The 19987-nt window shown below is 56.5% G+C and overlaps 1 protein-coding gene across 1 annotated transcript in view; it reads right to left on the bottom strand.

Moving 5' to 3' along the window:
* BCORL1 (BCL6 corepressor like 1) overlaps window positions 1-19987 on the bottom strand; it is a 191251-nt gene that overhangs the window by 42025 nt on the left and 129239 nt on the right. Inside the window, exon 5 of the mRNA XM_069746077.1 lies at window positions 18125-18269. Coding sequence (XP_069602178.1) covers window positions 18125-18269 — 145 coding nt within the window. The remainder of the gene's footprint in view (window positions 1-18124; window positions 18270-19987) is intronic.

Raw genomic sequence — 19987 nt, 5'->3', positions numbered from 1 at the left:
GACCCAGGGAGGTGCCGGCTCCCAGAAAGCCAGGGAGACCCAGGGAGGTGTCGGCTCCCAGAAAGCCAGGGAGACCCAGGGAGGTGCCGGCTCCCAGAAAGTCAGGGAGACCCAGGGAGGTGCCGGCTCCCAGAAAGCCAGGGAGACCCCACCAGGGAGATGCCGACTCCCAGAGCCAGGGAGACCTACCAGGGAGGTTCCGCCAGTGAGACCCACCAGGGAGGTTCCGGCTCCCAGAAAGCCAGGGAGACCCAGGGAGGTTCCAGCTCCCAGAAAGCCAGAGAGACCCAGGGAGGTGCCGGCTCCCTCATAAAGCCAGAGAGACACAGGGAGGTGCCGTCTCCGAGAAAGCCAGGGAGATCCAGGGAGGTGCCGGCTCCCAGAAAGCCGGAGAGACCCAGGGAGGTGTCGGTTCCCAAAGCCAGGGAGACCTACCAGGGAGATTCCACCAGTGAGACCCACCAGGGAGGGTCCAGCTCCCAGAGCCAGGGAGACCCACCAGGGAGGTGCTGGCTCCCAGAGCCAGGGAGACCCACCAGGGAGGTTCCGGCTCCCAGAGCCAGTGAGACCCACCAGGGAGGTTCCGGCTCCCAGAGCCAGTGAGACCCACCAGGGAGGTTCCGGCTCCCAGAAAGCCAGGGAGACCCACCAGAGAGGTTCCGGCTCCCAGAAAGCCAGGGAGGTTCCGGCTCCCAGAAAGCCAGGGAGACCCACCAGGGAGGTTCGGGCTCCCAGAAAGCCAGGGAGGTGTCGGTTTCCAGAAAGCCAGGGAGGTGCAGACTCCCAGAAAGCCAAGGAGGGACTGGCTCCCAGAAAGCCAGGGAGGGGCAGACTCCCAGAAAGCCAAGGAGGGGCCAGCTCCCAGAAAGCCAGGGAGACCAAAGGAGGTGCAGGCTCCCAGAGCCAGGGAGAAAATGGGAGGTGCCAGCTCACAAGGAGATTCAGGGAGATGTCTGCCACAGGGCCATGGAGACGCAGAGTGACGTGTTGGCGCCCAGAGCCAGGGAGAACTAGGGAGGTGTTGGTGTCCAGGGAGACCCTGGAAGTGCAGTCATGTGCCCACTCAGGAGGACCCAGGATTTGCCCACGCAGAGAAAGACCCAGGATCTGCCCACACAGAGAAAGACCCAGGATCTGCCCTGTCACGGTTCATGGGGAAGATACCTTTATCATCCCTACCACTCACACCAATTTGTCATGAACCGGGGTTGTTTGGTTGCCCCTGGTTCTTTCTGAAGGGGATTTATCTATATCTCACTTCCCAGTTCCGGTTTGGAAGTTGCAGCTCTCTGGCGCCCCCCTTTCCCTCAGGTCAGTCAGGGTACTGCATCTAGGGTAATTAGTTGCCAGAAAGGCTGCCTGCTATGTACTGGCTATCGGGCACACTGCAGCGAGGGCGATATAACTACTCCCACTCAGGCGGGAACAATAATTATCAACGCCGCCGGTCGCTACAAAGCCTCCCAATTACACAGGACAAATTTTGCTGCCACCAGCTACTATTACTTATTTATTAACGGGTCCAGAGCCAACCCAGAATAGTAGAGCAATTCACTTCAGAGGACGTGACAGTACATTATAGAGCAAGGAGGGACAAGCTAGTAATTTTATATTTTACTCCAAAAACTGGCAGTGTTTTCAGAGGTATAAAAAGATATTATAAAGAAGACAAATATATGTACAATACAATTACAAATAAAATGGGATTAAGGTTGAAAAACGCTTACAGTGGGGCAAAAATGTATTTAGTCAGTCAGCAATAGTGCAAGTTCCACCACTTAAAGAGATGAGAGGTGTCTGTCATTTACATCATAGGTAGACCTCAACTATGGGAGACAAACTGAGAAAAAAAAATCCAGAAAATCACATTGTCTGTTTTTTTAACATTTTATTTGCATATTATGGTGGAAAATAAGTATTTGGTCAGAAACAAAATTTCATCTCAATACTTAATATAATATATCCTTTGTTGGCAATGACAGAGGTCAAACGTTTTCTGTAAGTCTTCACAAGGTTGCCACACACTGTTGTTGGTATGTTGGCCCATTCCTCCATGCAGATCTCCTCTAGAGCAGTGATGTTTTTGGCTTTTCGCTTGGCAACACGGACTTTCAACTCCCTCCAAAGGTTTTCTATAGGGTTGAGATCTGGAGACTGGCTAGGTCACTCCAGGACCTTGAAATGCTTCTTACGAAGCCACTCCTTCGTTGCCCTGGCGGTGTGCTTTGGATCATTGTCATGTTGAAAGACCCAGCCACGTTTCATCTTCAATGCCCTTGCTGATGGAAGGAGGTTTGCACTCAAAATCTCACGATACATGGCCCCATTCATTCTTTCATGTACCCGGATCAGTCGTCCTGGCCCCTTTGCAGAGAAACAGCCCCAAAGCATGACGTTTCCACCACCATGCTTTACAGTAGGTATGGTGTTTGATGGATGCAACTCAGTATTCTTTTTCCTCCAAACACGACAAGTTGTGTTTCTACCGAACAGTTCCAGTTTGGTTTCATCAGACCATAGGACATTCTCCCAAAACTCCTCTGGATCATCCAAATGCTCTCTAGCAAACTTCAGACGGGCCCGGACATGTACTGGCTTAAGCAGTGGGACACGTCTGGCACTGCAGGATCTGAGTCCATGGTGGCGTAGTGTGTTACTTATGGTAGGCCTTGTTACATTGGTCCCAGCTCTCTGCAGTTCATTCACTAGGTCCCCCCCGCGTGGTTCTGGGATTTTTGCTCACCGTTCTTGTGATCATTCTGACCCCACGGGGTGGGATTTTGCGTGGAGCCCCAGATCGAGGGAGATTATCACTGGTCTTGTATGTCTTCCATTTTCTAATTATTGCTCCCACTGTTGATTTCTTCACTCCAAGCTGGTTGGCTATTGCAGATTCAGTCTTCCCAGCCTGGTGCAGGGCTACAATTTTGTTTCTGGTGTCCTTTGACAGCTCTTTGGTCTTCACCATAGTGGAGTTTGGAGTCAGACTGTTTGAGGGTGCGCACAGCTGTCTTTTTATACTGATAACAAGTTTAAACAGGTGCCATTACTACAAGTAATGAGTGGAGGAAAGAGGAGACTCTTAAAGAAGAAGTTACAGGTCTGTGAGAGCCAGAAATCTTGATTGTTTGTTTCTGACCAAATACTTATTTTCCACCATAATATGCAAATAAAATGTTAAAAAAACAGACAATGTGATTTTCTGGATTTTTTTTTCTCAGTTTGTCTCCCATAGTTGAGGTCTACCTATGATGTAAATTACAGACGCCTCTCATTTTTTTAAGTGGTGGAACTTGCACTATTGCAACTACCCAGCCCTCCACCTCCAAAACCAACTTCTCCACCATTACAGAAGACGGACTCTCCACTCTACTCTCAAGATCGCATCTCACCACCTGTGCACTTGACCCACTCCCATCCCACTTCATCCCAAACCTCACCACAGTCTTCATCCCAACCCTAACCCATCTCTTTAACCTATCACTAACAACTGGCATTTTCCCCTCAAGCTTTAAACATGCCACAATCACACCTATCCTCAAAAAGCCCTCTCTTGACCCATCCTCTGTATCTAGCTATCGCCCTATATCACTTCTCCCCTTTGCCTCAAAACTACTGGAACAACATGTCCATATTGAACTGTCCTCCCATCTATCTTCCTGCTCCTTCTTCGACCGCTTTCAATCAGGCTTCCGGTCACACCACTCCACTGAAACTGCCCTAACTAAGGTCACCAATGACCTATTAACCGCCAAGAGCAAGCAACACTACTCTGTCCTCCTCCTCCTGGACCTGTCCTCTGCCTTTGACACAGTGGACCATTCCCTGCTGCTGCAGACCCTCTCATCCCTTGGCATCACAGAATTGGCCCTATCCTGGATCTCATCATACCTAACTGACCGTACATTCAGCGTCTCCCACTCACACACCACCTCCTCACCTCTCCTCCTATCTGTCGGAGTCCCGCAAGGTTCAGTTCTAGGACCCCTGCTCTTCTCCATCTACACCTTTGGCCTGGGACAGCTCATAGAATCTCACGGCTTTCAGTATCATCTCTATGCTGACGACACACAGATCTACATCTCTGGACCAGATATCACCTCCCTACTAACCAGAATCCCTCAATGTCTGTCTGCTATTTCATCCTTCTTCTCCACTAGATTTCTAAAACTTAACATGGACAAAACAGAATTCATCATCTTTCCCCCATCTCACGCGATCTCCCCAACGAACCTATCCATTACAGTAAACGGCTGCCCACTCTCCCCAGTCCCACAAGCCCGCTGTCTTGGGGTAATCCTTGACACTGATCTCTCCTTTAAACCACATATCCAAACCCTTTCCACTTCCTGCCGCCTCCAACTCAAAAATATTTCACGGATCCGCACATTCCTAAACCAAGAATCTGCAAAAACCCTAGTCCATGCCCTCATCATCTCCCGCCTTGACTACTGTAACCTCCTGCTCTGTGGCCTCCCCTCTAACACTCTTGCACCCCTCCAATCTATTCTAAACTCTGCTGCCCGACTAATCCACCTGTCCCCCCGCTATTCCCCGGCCTCTCCCCTCTGTCAATCCCTGCACTGGCTCCCCATCACCCAGAGACTCCAGTACAAAAGCCTAACCATGACATATAAAGCCATCCACAACCTGTCTCCTCCATACATCTGTGACCTCGTCTCCCGGTACTTTCCTGCACGCAACCTCCGATCCTCACAAGATCTCCTTCTCTACTCCCCTATTATCTCCTCTTCCCACAATCGCATACAAGATTTCTCTCGTGCATCCCCCCTACTCTGGAATGCTCTACCACAACATATCAGACTCTCGCCTACCATCGAAACCTTCAAAAAGAACCTGAAGACCCACCTCTTCCGACAAGCCTACAACCTGCAGTAACCACCGATTGACCAAACCGCTGCACGGCCAGCTCTACCCTCACCTACTGTATCCTCACCCATCCCTTGTAGATTGTGAGCCCTCGCGGGCAGGGTCCTCTCTCCTCCTGTACCAGTTGTGACTTGTATTTTTCAAGATTATTGTACTTGTTTTATTATGTATACCCCTCCTCACATGTAAAGCGCCATGGAATAAATGGCGCTATAATAATAAATAATAATAATAATAATAATAATATTGCTGACTGACTAAATACTTTTTTGCCCCACTGTACATTTCGTTATGTCATATCATCTGACATCCGAGCATACAACCAGATGCATCACCCCTGTATAGCAGCTAGACCCCAGACACGTGAAGACTGCTGCTTCACTCACTAATTTCCTAGCTGAAAACCCAAGCACTCCCCCTGTGGTGACCTCACTTAGAGGCTGAAACCTCCCCTTTAGTTAGAGTTATGATAACTATTTTTATGCCTAGCTCGCTGTATGAATCTCGTATACGAAAGATACAATGATCACGAAGCGCCCAAAGTCGTGGCGATTCTTCTAAGTGTAAACACGGTGTAATTACGTGACCCGCTTACGGAGAAACCCGCTCTTTGCATTCGTTGGGTTTAGCTTCTAGCGATTTCAGGGAGTTAAAGATCACTTGATGGACACCCAGAATATATAATCCTTATATCTCTAGCCCTGATCGGTACCAATATATATATAACCTTCAAAGAACAATAGAAGCTCAAGCCTTCTATACCAGTTTTAACCAGTACCAGGTGGGAGTGGGAATGAGGGATTTTCACAGAGTCTAACTGTGCAGCGTAAAGCCATATACATTCTTGAAGGGGGCGGGGGGGGGGGGGGGGAGAACTATAGGATTTCACACACAGGCAGAGGGAGAAGAAGGGGGTCGGAAAGGCCCACAGCGTGTGTCTGCAAAGCCATGGAACTTTTAGGTAGATACTCAAACATGGCATGTTCTCATTATCGTGACATGCCCACCAGGGAGGTGCTGGCCACGCAGAGGAAGACCCGGGATCTGCCCACGCAGAGGAAGACCCGGGATCTGCCCACGCAGAGGAAGACCCGGGATCTGCCCACGCAGAGGAAGACCCGGGATCTGCCCACGCAGAGGAAGACCCGGGATCTGCCCACGCAGAGGAAGACCCGGGATCTGCCCACGCAGAGGAAGACCCGGGATCTGCCCACGCAGAGGAAGACCCGGGATCTGCCCACGCAGAGGAAGACCCGGGATCTGCCCACGCAGAGGAAGACCCGGGATCTGCCCACGCAGAGGAAGACCCGGGATCTGCCCACGCAGAGGAAGACCCGGGATCTGCCCACGCAGAGGAAGACCCGGGATCTGCCCACGCAGAGGAAGACCCGGGATCTGCCCACGCAGAGGAAGACCCGGGATCTGCCCACGCAGAGGAAGACTCGGGATCTGCCCACGCAGAGGAAGACTCGGGATCTGCCCACGCAGAGGAAGACTCGGGATCTGCCCACGCAGAGGAAGACTCGGGATCTGCCCACGCAGAGGAAGACTCGGGATCTGCCCACGCAGAGGAAGACTCGGGATCTGCCCACGCAGAGGAAGACTCGGGATCTGCCCACGCAGAGGAAGACTCGGGATCTGCCCACGCAGAGGAAGACTCGGGATCTGCCCACGCAGAGGAAGACTCGGGATCTGCCCACGCAGAGGAAGACCCGGGATCTGCCCACGCAGAGGAAGACCCAGGATCTGCCCACGCAGAGGAAGACCCAGGATCTGCCCACGCAGAGGAAGACCCAGGATCTGCCCACGCAGAGGAAGACCCAGGATCTGCCCACGCAGAGGAAGACCCAGGATCTGCCCACGCAGAGGAAGACCCAGGATCTGCCCACGCAGAGGAAGACCCAGGATCTGCCCACGCAGAGGAAGACCCAGGATCTGCCCACGCAGAGCAAGACCCAGGATCTGCCCACGCAGAGCAAGACCCAGGATCTGCCCACGCAGAGGAAGACCCAGGATCTGCCCACGCAGAGGAAGACTCAGGATCTGCCCACGCAGAGGAAGACTCAGGATCTGCCCACGCAGAGGAAGACTCAGGATCTGCCCACGCAGAGGAAGACTCAGGATCTGCCCACGCAGAGGAAGACTCAGGATCTGCCCACGCAGAGGAAGACTCAGGATCTGCCCACGCAGAGGAAGACTCAGGATCTGCCCACGCAGAGGAAGACTCAGGATCTGCCCACGCAGAGGAAGACTCAGGATCTGCCCACGCAGAGGAAGACCCAGGATCTGCCCACGCAGAGGAAGACCCAGGATCTGCCCACGCAGAGGAAGACCCAGGATCTGCCCACGCAGAGGAAGACCCAGGATCTGCCCACGCAGAGGAAGACCCAGGATCTGCCCACGCAGAGGAAGACCCAGGATCTGCCCACGCAGAGCAAGACCCAGGATCTGCCCACGCAGAGGAAGACCCAGGATCTGCCCACGCAGAGGAAGACTCAGGATCTGCCCACGCAGAGGAACACTCAGGATCTGCCCACGCAGAGGAAGACTCAGGATCTGCCCACGCAGAGGAAGACTCAGGATCTGCCCACGCAGAGGAAGACTCAGGATCTGCCCACGCAGAGGAAGACTCAGGATCTGCCCACGCAGAGGAAGACTCAGGATCTGCCCACGCAGAGGAAGACCCAGGATCTGCCCACGCAGAGGAAGACCCAGGATCTGCCCACGCAGAGGAAGACTCAGGATCTGCCCACGCAGAGGAAGTCCCATGATCTGCCCACGCACAGAAGCCATTTAGTATTTGTGTAGCAGGAGCTGTGAGGAACTCCAATGTTGAAATCCCCAGGAGCCATCCAGCAATCATACTCTTATAGATTTTACAGATGTAGTTTACAACTTTGGATGTGGATTCTGATCACTTGCTCCAATGGGTAGATTCATTGCGTACTGATCCTGTGCTGACTGGAGCTCATGTGAATACCTCCGTATCATGAGCAGACACTGTGCTGAGGGAGAGCTGTGAACATTAGCAGCCCCACAGACGGGAAGTCTACTGGAGTCACAGGAAGCACCAGTATCAGCCACGACTGCCGCCTGTTGTGTAATATCCTCCCACCAGCTCACAATCTACCATCATCTGGAAAACCGAGGGTCCTGGAAATACAGGAGGAGATAGGGTTCCTGACATCACACCCGGTAGATCTGTCCCAGTAATTGGCCATTCTTCCCCAATACGTAGTGTGCAGGACTACTCCTCCTGCCGGAGCCGGGCTGCGCTCCGTTGAGATCCTGCTGATCGACGGTTTTCTTTGGCTGCAGTGATAAGTATAAGGGGAACAACATATGTCGGAAATCAGATACTAAGACCCCCATTAGCCACCAGTAACAACACTCGATAAAGACGACGGATGGCTAACGGCCATGAGAGGAACAAGTCTAGAATGAGGCCCTGGCACCACCAGATGGCGCTGACAACATTGCGCACTGCTGTCGGGGACGCTGAAAATAAAGGACGCATCCATCTGCAGCATCGCCCCATACCACCAGATATCGCCAGGATAAGATTAGCAGCCTTGTCTTACAGCCCCAACCCCAGCACCCCGAGGCCGAGACGTAGACAGGAGCTATGGCCGCTACAGACGTCTACACCCAGAGCGTTCCTGCCACATGCAGCAAGCGCAGGGCCGGGGCATGATCACAGGCACTGCCAGGGGGCACAGAGAGGAGAGGGGCACAGAGAGGAGAGGGGCACAGAGAGGAGAGGGGCACAGAGAGGAGGGGCACAGAGAGGGGGCACAGAGAGGGGGCACAGAGAGGAGAGGGGCACAGAGAGGAGAGGGGCACAGAGAGGGAGCAAAGATAGGGGGCACAGAGAGGAGAGGGGCTCAGAGAGGAGGGGCACAGAGAGGGGGCACAGAGAGGAGAGGGGCACAGAGAGGAGAGGGGCACAGAGAGGAGAGGGGCACAGAGAGGAGAGGGGCACAGAGAGGAGGGGCACAGAGAAGAGAGGCACAGAGGGGGCACAGAGAGGAGGGACAGAGAGGAGAGGGGCACAGAGAGGAGGGGCACAGAGAGGGGGCACAGAGAAGAGAGGGGCACAGAGAGGGAGCAAAGATAGGGGGCACAGAGAAGAGAGGAGAGGGGCACAGAGAAGAGAGGGGCTCAGAGAGGAGGGGCACAGAGAGGGGGCACAGAGAGGAGAGGGGCACAGAGAGGGGGCACAGAGAGGGAGCAAAGATAGGGGGCACAGAGAAGAGAGGAGAGGGGCACAGAGAGGGGGCACAGAGAGGAGAGGGGCTCAGAGAGGGGGCACAGAGAGGGAGCAAAGATAGGGGGCACAGAGAAGAGAGGAGAGGGGCACAGAGAGGAGAGGGGCTCAGAGAGGAGGGGCACAGAGAGGGGGCACAGAGAGGAGAGGGGCACAGAGAGGGGGCACAGAGAGGGAGCAAAGATAGGGGGCACAGAGAAGAGAGGAGAGGGGCACAGAGAGGAGAGGGGCACAGAGAGGAGAGGGGCACAGAGGAGAGGGGCACAGAGAGGAGAGGGGCACAGAGAGGAGGGGCACAGAGGGGGCACAGAGAGGAGGGACAGAGAGGAGAGGGGCACAGAGAGGAGAGGGGCACAGAGAGGGGGCACAGAGAGGGGGCACAGAGAAGAGGGGCACAGAGAGGAGAGGGGCACAGAGAGGAGAGGGGCACAGAGAGGAGGGGCACAGAGAGGAGGCACAGAGAGGAGAGGGGCTCAGAGAGGAGAGGGGCACAGAGAGGAGAGGGGCACAGAGAGGAGAGGGGCACAGAGAGGAGAGGGGCACAGAGAGGAGGGGCACAGAGAGGAGGCACAGAGAGGAGAGGGGCTCAGAGAGGAGAGGGGCACAGAGAGGAGAGGGGCACAGAGAGGAGAGGGGCACAGAGAGGAGAGGGGCACAGAGAGGAGGGGCACAGAGAGGAGGGGCACAGAGGGGGCACAGAGAGGAGAGGGGCTCAGAGAGGAGAGGGGCACAGAGAGGAGAGGGGCACAGAGAGGAGAGGGGCACAGAGAGGAGAGGGGCACAGAGAGGAGGGGCACAGAGAGGAGGGGCACAGAGGGGGCACAGAGAGGAGGGACAGAGAGGAGAGGGGCACAGAGAGGAGGGGCACAGAGAGGGGGCACAGAGAAGAGAGGGGCACAGAGAGGGAGCAAAGATAGGGGGCACAGAGAAGAGAGGAGAGGGGCACAGAGAGGAGAGGGGCTCAGAGAGGAGGGGCACAGAGAGGGGGCACAGAGAGGAGAGGGGCACAGAGAGGGGGCACAGAGAGGGAGCAAAGATAGGGGGCACAGAGAAGAGAGGAGAGGGGCACAGAGAGGGGGCACAGAGAGGAGAGGGGCTCAGAGAGGGGGCACAGAGAGGGAGCAAAGATAGGGGGCACAGAGAAGAGAGGAGAGGGGCACAGAGAGGGGGCACAGAGAGGAGAGGGGCTCAGAGAGGAGGGGCACAGAGAGGGGGCACAGAGAGGAGAGGGGCACAGAGAGAGAGCAAAGATAGGGGCACAGAGAGGAGAGGGGCACAGAGAGCGAGCAGAGAGAGAGCAAAGATAGGGGGCACAGAGAGGGAGCACAGAGAGGGAGCACAGAGAGAGGGGGCAAAGAGAGGGAGCACAGAGAGGGGGCACAGAGAAGAGAGGAGAGGGGCACAGAGAGGAGAGGGGCTCAGAGAGGAGGGGCACAGAGAGGGGGCACAGAGAGGAGAGGGGCACAGAGAGGGGGCACAGAGAGGAGAGGGGCACAGAGAGGGGGCACAGAGAGGGAGCAAAGATAGGGGGCACAGAGAAGAGAGGAGAGGGGCACAGAGAGGGGGCACAGAGAGGAGAGGGGCTCAGAGAGGAGGGGCACAGAGAGGGGGCACAGAGAGGAGAAGGGCACAGAGAGAGAGCAAAGATAGGGGGCACAGAGAGGAGAGGGGCACAGAGAGGAGAGGGGCACAGAGAGCGAGCAGAGAGAGAGCAAAGATAGGGGCACAGAGAGGGAGCACAAAGAGAGGGGGCACAGAGAAGAGAGGAGAGGGGCACAGAGAGGAGAGGGGCTCAGAGAGGAGGGGCACAGAGAGGGGGCACAGAGAGGAGAGGGGCACAGAGAAGAGAGGAGAGGGGCACAGAGAGGGGGCACAGAGAGGGGGCACAGAGAGGAGAGGGGGCACAGAGAAGAGAGGAGAGGGGCACAGAGAGGAGAGGGGCACAGAGAGGAGAGGGGCACAGAGAGGAGAGGGGGCACAGAGAGGAGAGGGGCTCAGAGAGGAGGGGCACAGAGAGGGGGCACAGAGAGGAGAGGGGCTCAGAGAGGAGAGGCGCAGAGAGGAGAGGGGCACAGAGAAGAGAGGGGCTCAGAGAGGAGGGGCACAGAGAGGGGGCACAGAGAGGAGAGGGGCACAGAGAGGGGGCACAGAGAGGGAGCAAAGATAGGGGGCACAGAGAAGAGAGGAGAGGGGCACAGAGAGGAGAGGGGCTCAGAGAGGAGGGGCACAGAGAGGGAGCAAAGATAGGGGGCACAGAGAAGAGAGGAGAGGGGCACAGAGAGGGGGCACAGAGAGGAGAGGGGCTCAGAGAGGAGGGGCACAGAGAGGAGAGGGGCTCAGAGAGGAGGGGCACAGAGAGGAGAGGGGCTCAGAGAGGAGAGGGGCACAGAGAGGAGAGGGGCACAGAGAGCGAGCAGAGAGAGCAAAGATAGGGGGCACAGAGAGGGAGCACAGAGAGGGAGCACAAAGAGAGGGGGCACAGAGAGGGAGCAAAGATAGGGGGCAAAGAGGGAGCACAGAGAGGGGGCACAGAGAGGGGGCACAGAGAGGGGGGACAGAGAGGGGGCACAGAGAGGGAGCACAGAGAGGGAGCACAGAGAGGGAGCACAGAGAGGGAGCACAAAGAGAGGGGGCACAGAGAGGGAGCAAAGAGGGGGCAAAGAGAGGGAGCACAGAGAGGGGGCACAGAGAGGAGGCGCACAGAGAGGAGGGGCACAGAGAGGAGAGGGGCACAGAGAGGAGGCGCACAGAGAGGAGGGGCTTAGAGAGGAGAGGGGCACAGAGAGGAGAGGGGCACAGAGAGGAGAGGGGCACAGAGAGAGAGCAGAGAGAGCAAAGATAGGGGGCACAGAGAGGGAGCACAGAGAGGGAGCACAAAGAGAGGGGGCACAGAGAGGGAGCACAGAGAGGGAGCACAAAGAGAGGGGGCACAGAGAGGGAGCAAAGATAGGGGGCAAAGAGAGGGAGCACAGAGAGGGGGCACAGAGAGGGGGGACAGAGAGGAGAGGGGCACAGAGAGGAGGGGCACAGAGAGGAGGCGCACAGAGAGGAGGGGCACAGAGAGGGTGCACAGAGAAGAGAGGAGAGGGGCACAGAGAAGAGAGGGGCTCAGAGAGGAGGGGCACAGAGAGGAGAGGGGCACAGAGAGGGGGCACAGAGAGGGAGCACAGAGAAGAGAGGAGAGGGGCACAGAGAGGAGAGGGGCTCAGAGAGGAGGGGCACAGAGAGGGGGCACAGAGAGGAGAGGGGCACAGAGAGGGGGCACAGAGAAGAGAGGCACAGAGAGGAGAGGGGCTCAGAGAGGAGGGGCACAGAGAGGGGGCACAGAGAGGAGAGGGGCACAGAGAGGGGGCACAGAGAGGGAGCACAGAGAAGAGAGGAGAGGGGCACAGAGAGGGGGCACAGAGAGGGGGCACAGAGAAGAGAGGAGAGGGGCACAGAGAGGGGGCACAGAGAGGGGGCACAGAGAAGAGAGGAGAGGGGCACAGAGAGGAGAGGGGCTCAGAGAGGAGGGGCACAGAGAGGAGAGGGGCACAGAGAGGGGGCACAGAGAGGGGGCACAGAGAGGAGAGGGGCACAGAGAGGGAGCAAAGATAGGGGGCACAGAGAAGAGAGGAGAGGGGCACAGAGAGGGGGCACAGAGAAGAGAGGGGCTCAGAGAGGAGGGGCACAGAGAGGAGGGGGGCTCAGAGAGGAGAGGGGCACAGAGAGAGAGCAAAGATAGGGGGCACAGAGAGGAGAGGGGCACAGAGAGGAGAGGGGCACAGAGAGCGAGCAGAGAGAGAGCAAAGATAGGGGGCACAGAGAGGGAGCACAAAGGGGGCACAGAGAGGGAGCAAAGATAGGGGGCAAAGAGAGGGAGCACAGAGAGGGGGGACAGAGAGGGGGCACAGAGAGGGAGCACAAAGAGAGGGGGCACAGAGAGGGAGCAAAGAGGGGGCAAAGAGAGGGAGCACAGAGAGGGGGCACAGAGAGGAGGCGCACAGAGAGGAGGGGCACAGAGAGGAGAGGGGCACAGAGAGGAGGGGCTCAGAGAGGAGGCGCACAGAGAGGAGGGGCACAGAGAGGAGAGGGGCACAGAGAGAGAGCAAAGATAGGGGGCACAGAGAAGAGAGGAGAGGGGCACAGAGAGGAGGGGCTTAGAGAGGAGAGGGGCACAGAGAGGAGAGGGGCACAGAGAGGAGAGGGGCACAGAGAGAGAGCAGAGAGAGAGAGCAAAGATAGGGGGCACAGAGAGGGAGCACAGAGAGGGAGCACAAAGAGAGGGGGCACAGAGAGGGAGCACAAAGAGAGGGGGCACAGAGAGGGAGCACAGAGAGGGGGGACAGAGGAGAGGGGCAGAGAGGAGGGGCACAGAGAGGAGGCGCACAGAGAGGAGGGCACAGAGAGGGGGCACAGAGAAGAGAGGAGAGGGGCACAGAGAGGAGAGGGGCTCAGAGAGGAGGGGCACAGAGAGGGGGCACAGAGAGGGAGCACAGAGAAGAGAGGAGAGGGGCACAGAGAGGAGAGGGGCTCAGAGAGGAGGGGCACAGAGAGGGGGCACAGAGAGGAGAGGGGCACAGAGAGGGGGCACAGAGAAGAGAGGAGAGGGGCACAGAGAGGAGAGGGGCTCAGAGAGGAGGGGCACAGAGAGGGGGCACAGAGAGGAGAGGGGCACAGAGAGGGGGCACAGAGAGGGAGCACAGAGAAGAGAGGAGAGGGGCACAGAGAGGGGGCACAGAGAGGAGAGGGGCTCAGAGAGGAGGGGCACAGAGAGGGGGCACAGAGAAGAGAGGAGAGGGGCACAGAGAGGAGAGGGGCTCAGAGAGGAGGGGCACAGAGAGGAGAGGGGCACAGAGAGGGGGCACAGAGAGGAGAGGGGCACAGAGGGGGCACAGAGAGGGAGCAAAGATAGGGGGCACAGAGAAGAGAGGAGAGGGGCACAGAGAGGGGGCACAGAGAGGAGAGGGGCTCAGAGAGGAGGGGCACAGAGAGGGGGCACAGAGAGGAGAGGGGCACAGAGAGAGAGCAAAGATAGGGGGCACAGAGAGGAGAGGGGCACAGAGAGCGAGCAGAGAGAGAGCAAAGATAGGGGGCACAGAGAGGGAGCACAGAGAGGGAGCACAAAGAGAGGGGGCACAGAGAGGGAGCAAAGATAGAGGGCAAAGAGAGGGAGCACAGAGAGGGGGCACAGAGAGGGGGCACAGAGAGGGGGCACAGAGAGGGAGCACAGAGAGGGAGCACAAAGAGGGGGCACAGAGAGGGAGCAAAGAGGGAGCACAGAGAGGGGGCACAGAGAGGAGGCGCACAGAGAGGAGGGGCACAGAGAGGAGAGGGGCACAGAGAGGAGGGGCTCAGAGAGGAGGCGCACAGAGAGGAGGGGCACAGAGAGGAGAGGGGCACAGAGAGAGAGCAAAGATAGGGGGCACAGAGAAGAGAGGAGAGGGGCACAGAGAGGAGGGGCTTAGAGAGGAGAGGGGCACAGAGATGAGAGGGGCACAGAGAGGAGGGGCTTAGAGAGGAGAGGGGCACAGAGAGGAGGGGCTTAGAGAGGAGAGGGGCACAGAGAGGAGGCACAGAGAGGAGAGGGGCACAGAGAGGAGAGGGGCACAGAGAGGAGAGGGGCACAGAGAGGAGAGGGGCACAGAGAGGGGGCACAGAGAAGAGAGGAGAGGGGCACAGAGAGGAGAGGGGCACAGAGAGGAGAGGGGCACAGAGAGGAGGGGCACAGAGAGGGAGCAAAGATAGGGGGCACAGAGAAGAGAGGAGAGGGGCACAGAGAGGGGGCACAGAGAGGAGAGGGGCTCAGAGAGGAGGGGCTCAGAGAGGAGGGGCACAGAGAGGAGGGGCACAAAGAGAGAGCAAAGATAGGGGGCACAGAGAGGGGGCACAGAGAGGAGAGGGGCACAGAGAGGAGGGGCTCAGAGAGGAGAGGGGCACAGAGAGAGAGCAAAGATAGGGGGCACAGAGAGGGAGCGAAGAGAGGGGACACAGAGGAGAGGGGCTCAGAGAGGAGGGGCTTAGAGAGGAGGGGCACAGAGAGGAGGGGCACAGAGAGGAGAGGGGCACAGAGAGGAGGGGCACAGAGAGGAGAGGGGCACAGAGAGGAGGGGCGCAGAGAGCGAGCAGAGAGAGAGCAAAGATAGGGGGCACAGAGAGGGGGCACAGAGAGGGAGCAAAGATAGGGGGCACAGAGAAGAGAGGAGAGGGGCACAGATAGGGGGCACAGAGAGGAGAGGGGCTCAGAGAGGAGGGGCACAGAGAGGAGAGGGGCTCAGAGAGGAGGGGCACAGAGGAGAGGCACAGAGAGGAGAGGGGCACAGAGAGGAGAGGGGCTCAGAGAGGAGGGGCACAGAGAGGAGAGGGGCACAGAGAGGAGAGGGGCACAGAGAGGAGAGGGGCACAGAGAGGAGGGGCGCAGAGAGAGAGCAAAGATGGGGGCACAGAGAGGGGGCACAGAGAGGGAGCACAGAGAGGGGGCACAGAGAGGGGGCACAGAGAGGGGGCACAGAGAGGAGCGGGGCTCAGAGAGGAGGGTCTTAGAGAGGAGGGGCACAGAGATGGGGCACAGAGAGGAGGGGCGCAGAGAGGAGGGGCACAGAGAGGAGAGGGGCACAGAGAGGAGAGGGGCACAGAGAGGAGAGGGGCACAGAGAGGGAGCAAAGATAGGGGGCACAGAGAAGAGAGGAGAGGGGCACAGAGAGGGGGCACAGAGAGGAGAAGGGCTCAGAGAGGAGGGGCACAGAGAGGAGAGGGGCACAGAGAGGAGAGGGGCACAGAGAGCGAGCAAAGAGAGGGGGCACAGAGAGGAGAGGGGGCACAGAGAGGAGAGGAGCACAGAGAGGAGAGGGGCACAGAGAGGAGAGGGGCACAGAGAGCAAAGATAGGGGGCACAGAGGGGGCACAGAGGGAGCACAGAGAGGGAGCACAAAGAGGGGGCACAGAGAGGGAGCAAAGATAGGGGGCAAAGAGAGGGAGCACAGAGAGGGGGCACAGGGAGGGGGGACAGAGAGGGGGCACAGAGAGGGAGCACAAAGAGAGGGGGCATAGAGAGGGAGCAAAGATAGGGGGCAAAGAGAGGGGGCACAGAGAGGGGGCACAGAGAGGGGGCACAGAGAGGGGGCACAGAGAGGGGAGACAGAGAGGGAGGACAGAGAGGGGGGACAGAGAGGGGGGACAGAGAGGGGGCACAGAGAAGGGGCACAGAGAAGGGGCACAGAGAGGGGAGGGGCATGGGTCGGGAAGCAATGAGAAGGAAAAATGACGCATGGAGCAGAGGCGCAATGCACAGCGCACAGAATCGGATCCTGATGGAGCAATTGTAAACCTAAGACAAATACATTTTTTTTACCCCATCAAAAAATTAAATGAGATTAATCAAAGGAAAAAAAACAGTGTCCTAGTGAGTGGTCTGAGCCAGGACAGCAGTGCAAATACAGGCATCCGGGGACCGCCCCTCCCAGGCAGGCAGGCGTGCGGGGACTGACCCTCCCAGGCAGGTAGGCGTCAGGGGACCGCCCCTCCCAGGCAGGCAGGCGTCAGGGGACCGCCCCTTCCAGGCAGGCGTGCGGGGGTCGCCCCTCCCACAGGCAGGCGTGCGGGGACCGACCCTCCCAGGCAGGCGTCTGGGGACCGCCCCTCCCAGGCAGGCGTCAGGGGACCGCCCCTCCCAGGCAGGCGTCAGGGGACCGCCCCTCCCAGGCAGGCGTGCGGGGGTCGCCCCTCCCAGGCAGGCGTCAGGGGATCGCCCCTCCCAGGCAGGCGTCAGGGGACCGCCCCTCCCAGGCAGGCGTCAGGGGATCGCCCCTCCCAGGCAGGCGTCAGGGGATCGCCCCTCCCAGGCAGGCGTCAGGGGACCGCCCCTCCCAGGCAGGCGTCTGGGGACCGCCCCTCCCAGGCAGGCGTCAGGGGATCGCCCCTCCCAGGCAGGCGTGCGGGGACCGACCCTCCCAGGCAGGCGTCTGGGGACCGCCCCTCCCAGGCAGGCGTCAGGGGACCGCCCCTCCCAGGCAGGCGTCAGGGGATCGCCCCTCCCAGGCAGGCGTCAGGGGATCGCCCCTCCCAGGCAGGCGTCAGGGGACCGCCCCTCCCAGGCAGGCGTGCGGAGACCGACCCTCCCAGGCAGGTGTACGGGCAAGGCCCCTCCCAGGCAGATGTACGGGCAAGGCCCCTCCCAGGAAGGCGTCCGGGGACCGCCCCTCCCAGGCAGGCGTCAGGGGACCACCCCTCCCAGGCAGGCATCAGGGGATCGCCCCTCCCAGGCAGGCATCTGGGGACCGCCCCTCCCAGGCAGGCATCTGGGGACCGCCCCACCCAGGCAGGCGTGCGGAGACCGACCCTCCCAGGCAGATGTACGGGCAAGGCCCCTCCCAGGCAGGCGTCAGGGGATCGCCCCTCCCAGGCAGGCGTCAGGGGACCGCCCCTCCCAGGCAGATGTACGGGCAAGGCCCCTCCCAGGAAGGCGTCCGGGGACCGCCCCTTCCAGGCAGGTGTGTGGGGACCGCCCCTCTCAGGCAGGCGTGCGGGGAACGCCCCTCCCAGGAAGGTGTACGGGCATGGCCCCTCCCAGGCAGGCGTGCGGGGACCGCCCCTACGAGGCAGGCGTGCGGGGACCGCCCCGCTGGATCTCGGTTACGGTCAGAGAATAGAGACACTCATGATTATGTGCAGAGCTATGATGTCGCCTACATTTTAAGTGCTTGTCCACTACTGGACTCACCCAGATTAATCAATTCAAAGCCTCATAGAAAATACATACAATGTACACTCACCTCCTGCAACATCTGCTGTGACGAAATGATGAAGTCTGCAGCCAATCAGTGGCTGCCAATTGTTATGTCATGTGGCCACTGCAGCCAATGTGACATCACCCGCAGGTAACAGCGGCTGCAAGAGGCGAGTATTCATCACTGGTGGCCATTATCCCTCTAACACATTCCTGCTCCTTTCCATTCTCCAGCCAGAGATCTACTCGCCCCGGCATCTCACCTGGGTCAAACTCTGGGTCCAGAGGTTCGCACTTTATGGCTCTCCTCCGCCGCCGCCGGACTCTGGAGATCACCGGATCCTGCTTGGATTTCAGGCTTGTATGTTCTGTATTCTCAAGATTCAACACACACGATGGCCGCTTACCCTGAAAGAAAAAGATGGATCATACAGAAGAGATCGTATAGAAGAGATCATATAGGGATCATACAGAAGAGATCGTATAGAAGAGATCATATAGGGATCATACAGAAGAGATCGTATAGAAGAGATGATATAGGGATCATACAGAAGAGATCGTATAGAAGAGATCATATAGGGATCATACAGAAGAGATCGTATAGAAGAGATCATATAGGGATCATACAGAAGAGATCGTATAGAAGAGATCATATAGGGATCATACAGAAGAGATCGTATAGAAGAGATGATATAGGGATCATACAGAAGAGATCGTATAGAAGAGATCATATAGGGATCATACAGAAGAGATCGTATAGAAGAGATCATATAGGGATCATACAGAAGAGATCGTATAGAAGAGATCATATAGGGATCATACAGAAGAGATCGTATAGAAGAGATCATATAGGGATCATACAGAAGAGATCGTATAGAAGAGATGATATAGGGATCATACAGAAGAGATCGTATAGAAGAGATCATATAGGGATCATACAGAAGAGATCGTATAGAAGAGATGATATAGGGATCATACAGAAGAGATCGTATAGAAGAGATCATATAGGGATCATACAGAAGAGATCGTATAGAAGAGATGATATAGGGATCATACAGAAGAGATCGTATAGAAGAGATCATATAGGGATCATACAGAAGAGATCGTATAGAAGAGATGATATAGGGATCATACAGAAGAGATCGTATAGAAGAGATCATATAGGGATCATACAGAAGAGATCGTATAGAAGAGATCATATAGGGATCATACAGAAGAGATCGTATAGAAGAGATCATATAGAGATCATACAGAAGAGATCATATAGGGATCATACAGAAGAGATCGTATAGAAGAGATCATATAGGGATCATACAGAAGAGATCGTATAGAAGAGATCATATAGGGATCATACAGAAGAGATCGTATAGAAGAGATCATATAGGGATCATACAGAAGAGATCGTATTGAAGAGATCATATAGGGATCATACAGAAGAGATCGTATAGAAGAGATCATATAGGGATCATACAGAAGAGATCGTATAGAAGAGATCATATAGGGATCATACAGAAGAGATCGTATAGAAGAGATCATATAGGGATCATACAGAAGAGATCATATAGGGATCATACAGAAGAGATCGTATAGAAGAGATCATATAGGGATCATACAGAAGAGATCGTATAGAAGAGATCATATAGGGATCATACAGAAGAGATCGTATAGAAGAGATCATATAGGGATCATACAGAAGAGATCGTATAGAAGAGATCATATAGGGATCATACAGAAGAGATCGTATAGAAGAGATCATATAGGGATCATACAGAAGAGATCGTATAGAAGAGATCATATAGGGATCATACAGAAGAGATCGTATAGAAGAGATGATATAGGGATCATACAGAAGAGATCGTATAGAAGAGATCATATAGGGATCATACAGAAGAGATCGTATAGAAGAGATCATATAGGGATCATACAGAAGAGATCGTATAGAAGAGATGATATAGGGATCATACAGAAGAGATCGTATAGAAGAGATCATATAGAGATCATACAGAAGAGATCATATAGGGATCATACAGAAGAGATCGTATAGAAGAGATCATATAGGGATCATACAGAAGAGATCGTATAGAAGAGATCATATAGGGATCATACAGAAGAGATCGTATAGAAGA

Source organism: Ranitomeya imitator, chromosome 2 (assembly GCF_032444005.1).
Source record: "Ranitomeya imitator isolate aRanImi1 chromosome 2, aRanImi1.pri, whole genome shotgun sequence".
NCBI lineage: Eukaryota > Metazoa > Chordata > Amphibia > Anura > Dendrobatidae > Ranitomeya > Ranitomeya imitator.
This window is presented reverse-complemented; position numbering and strand designations above follow the sequence as displayed.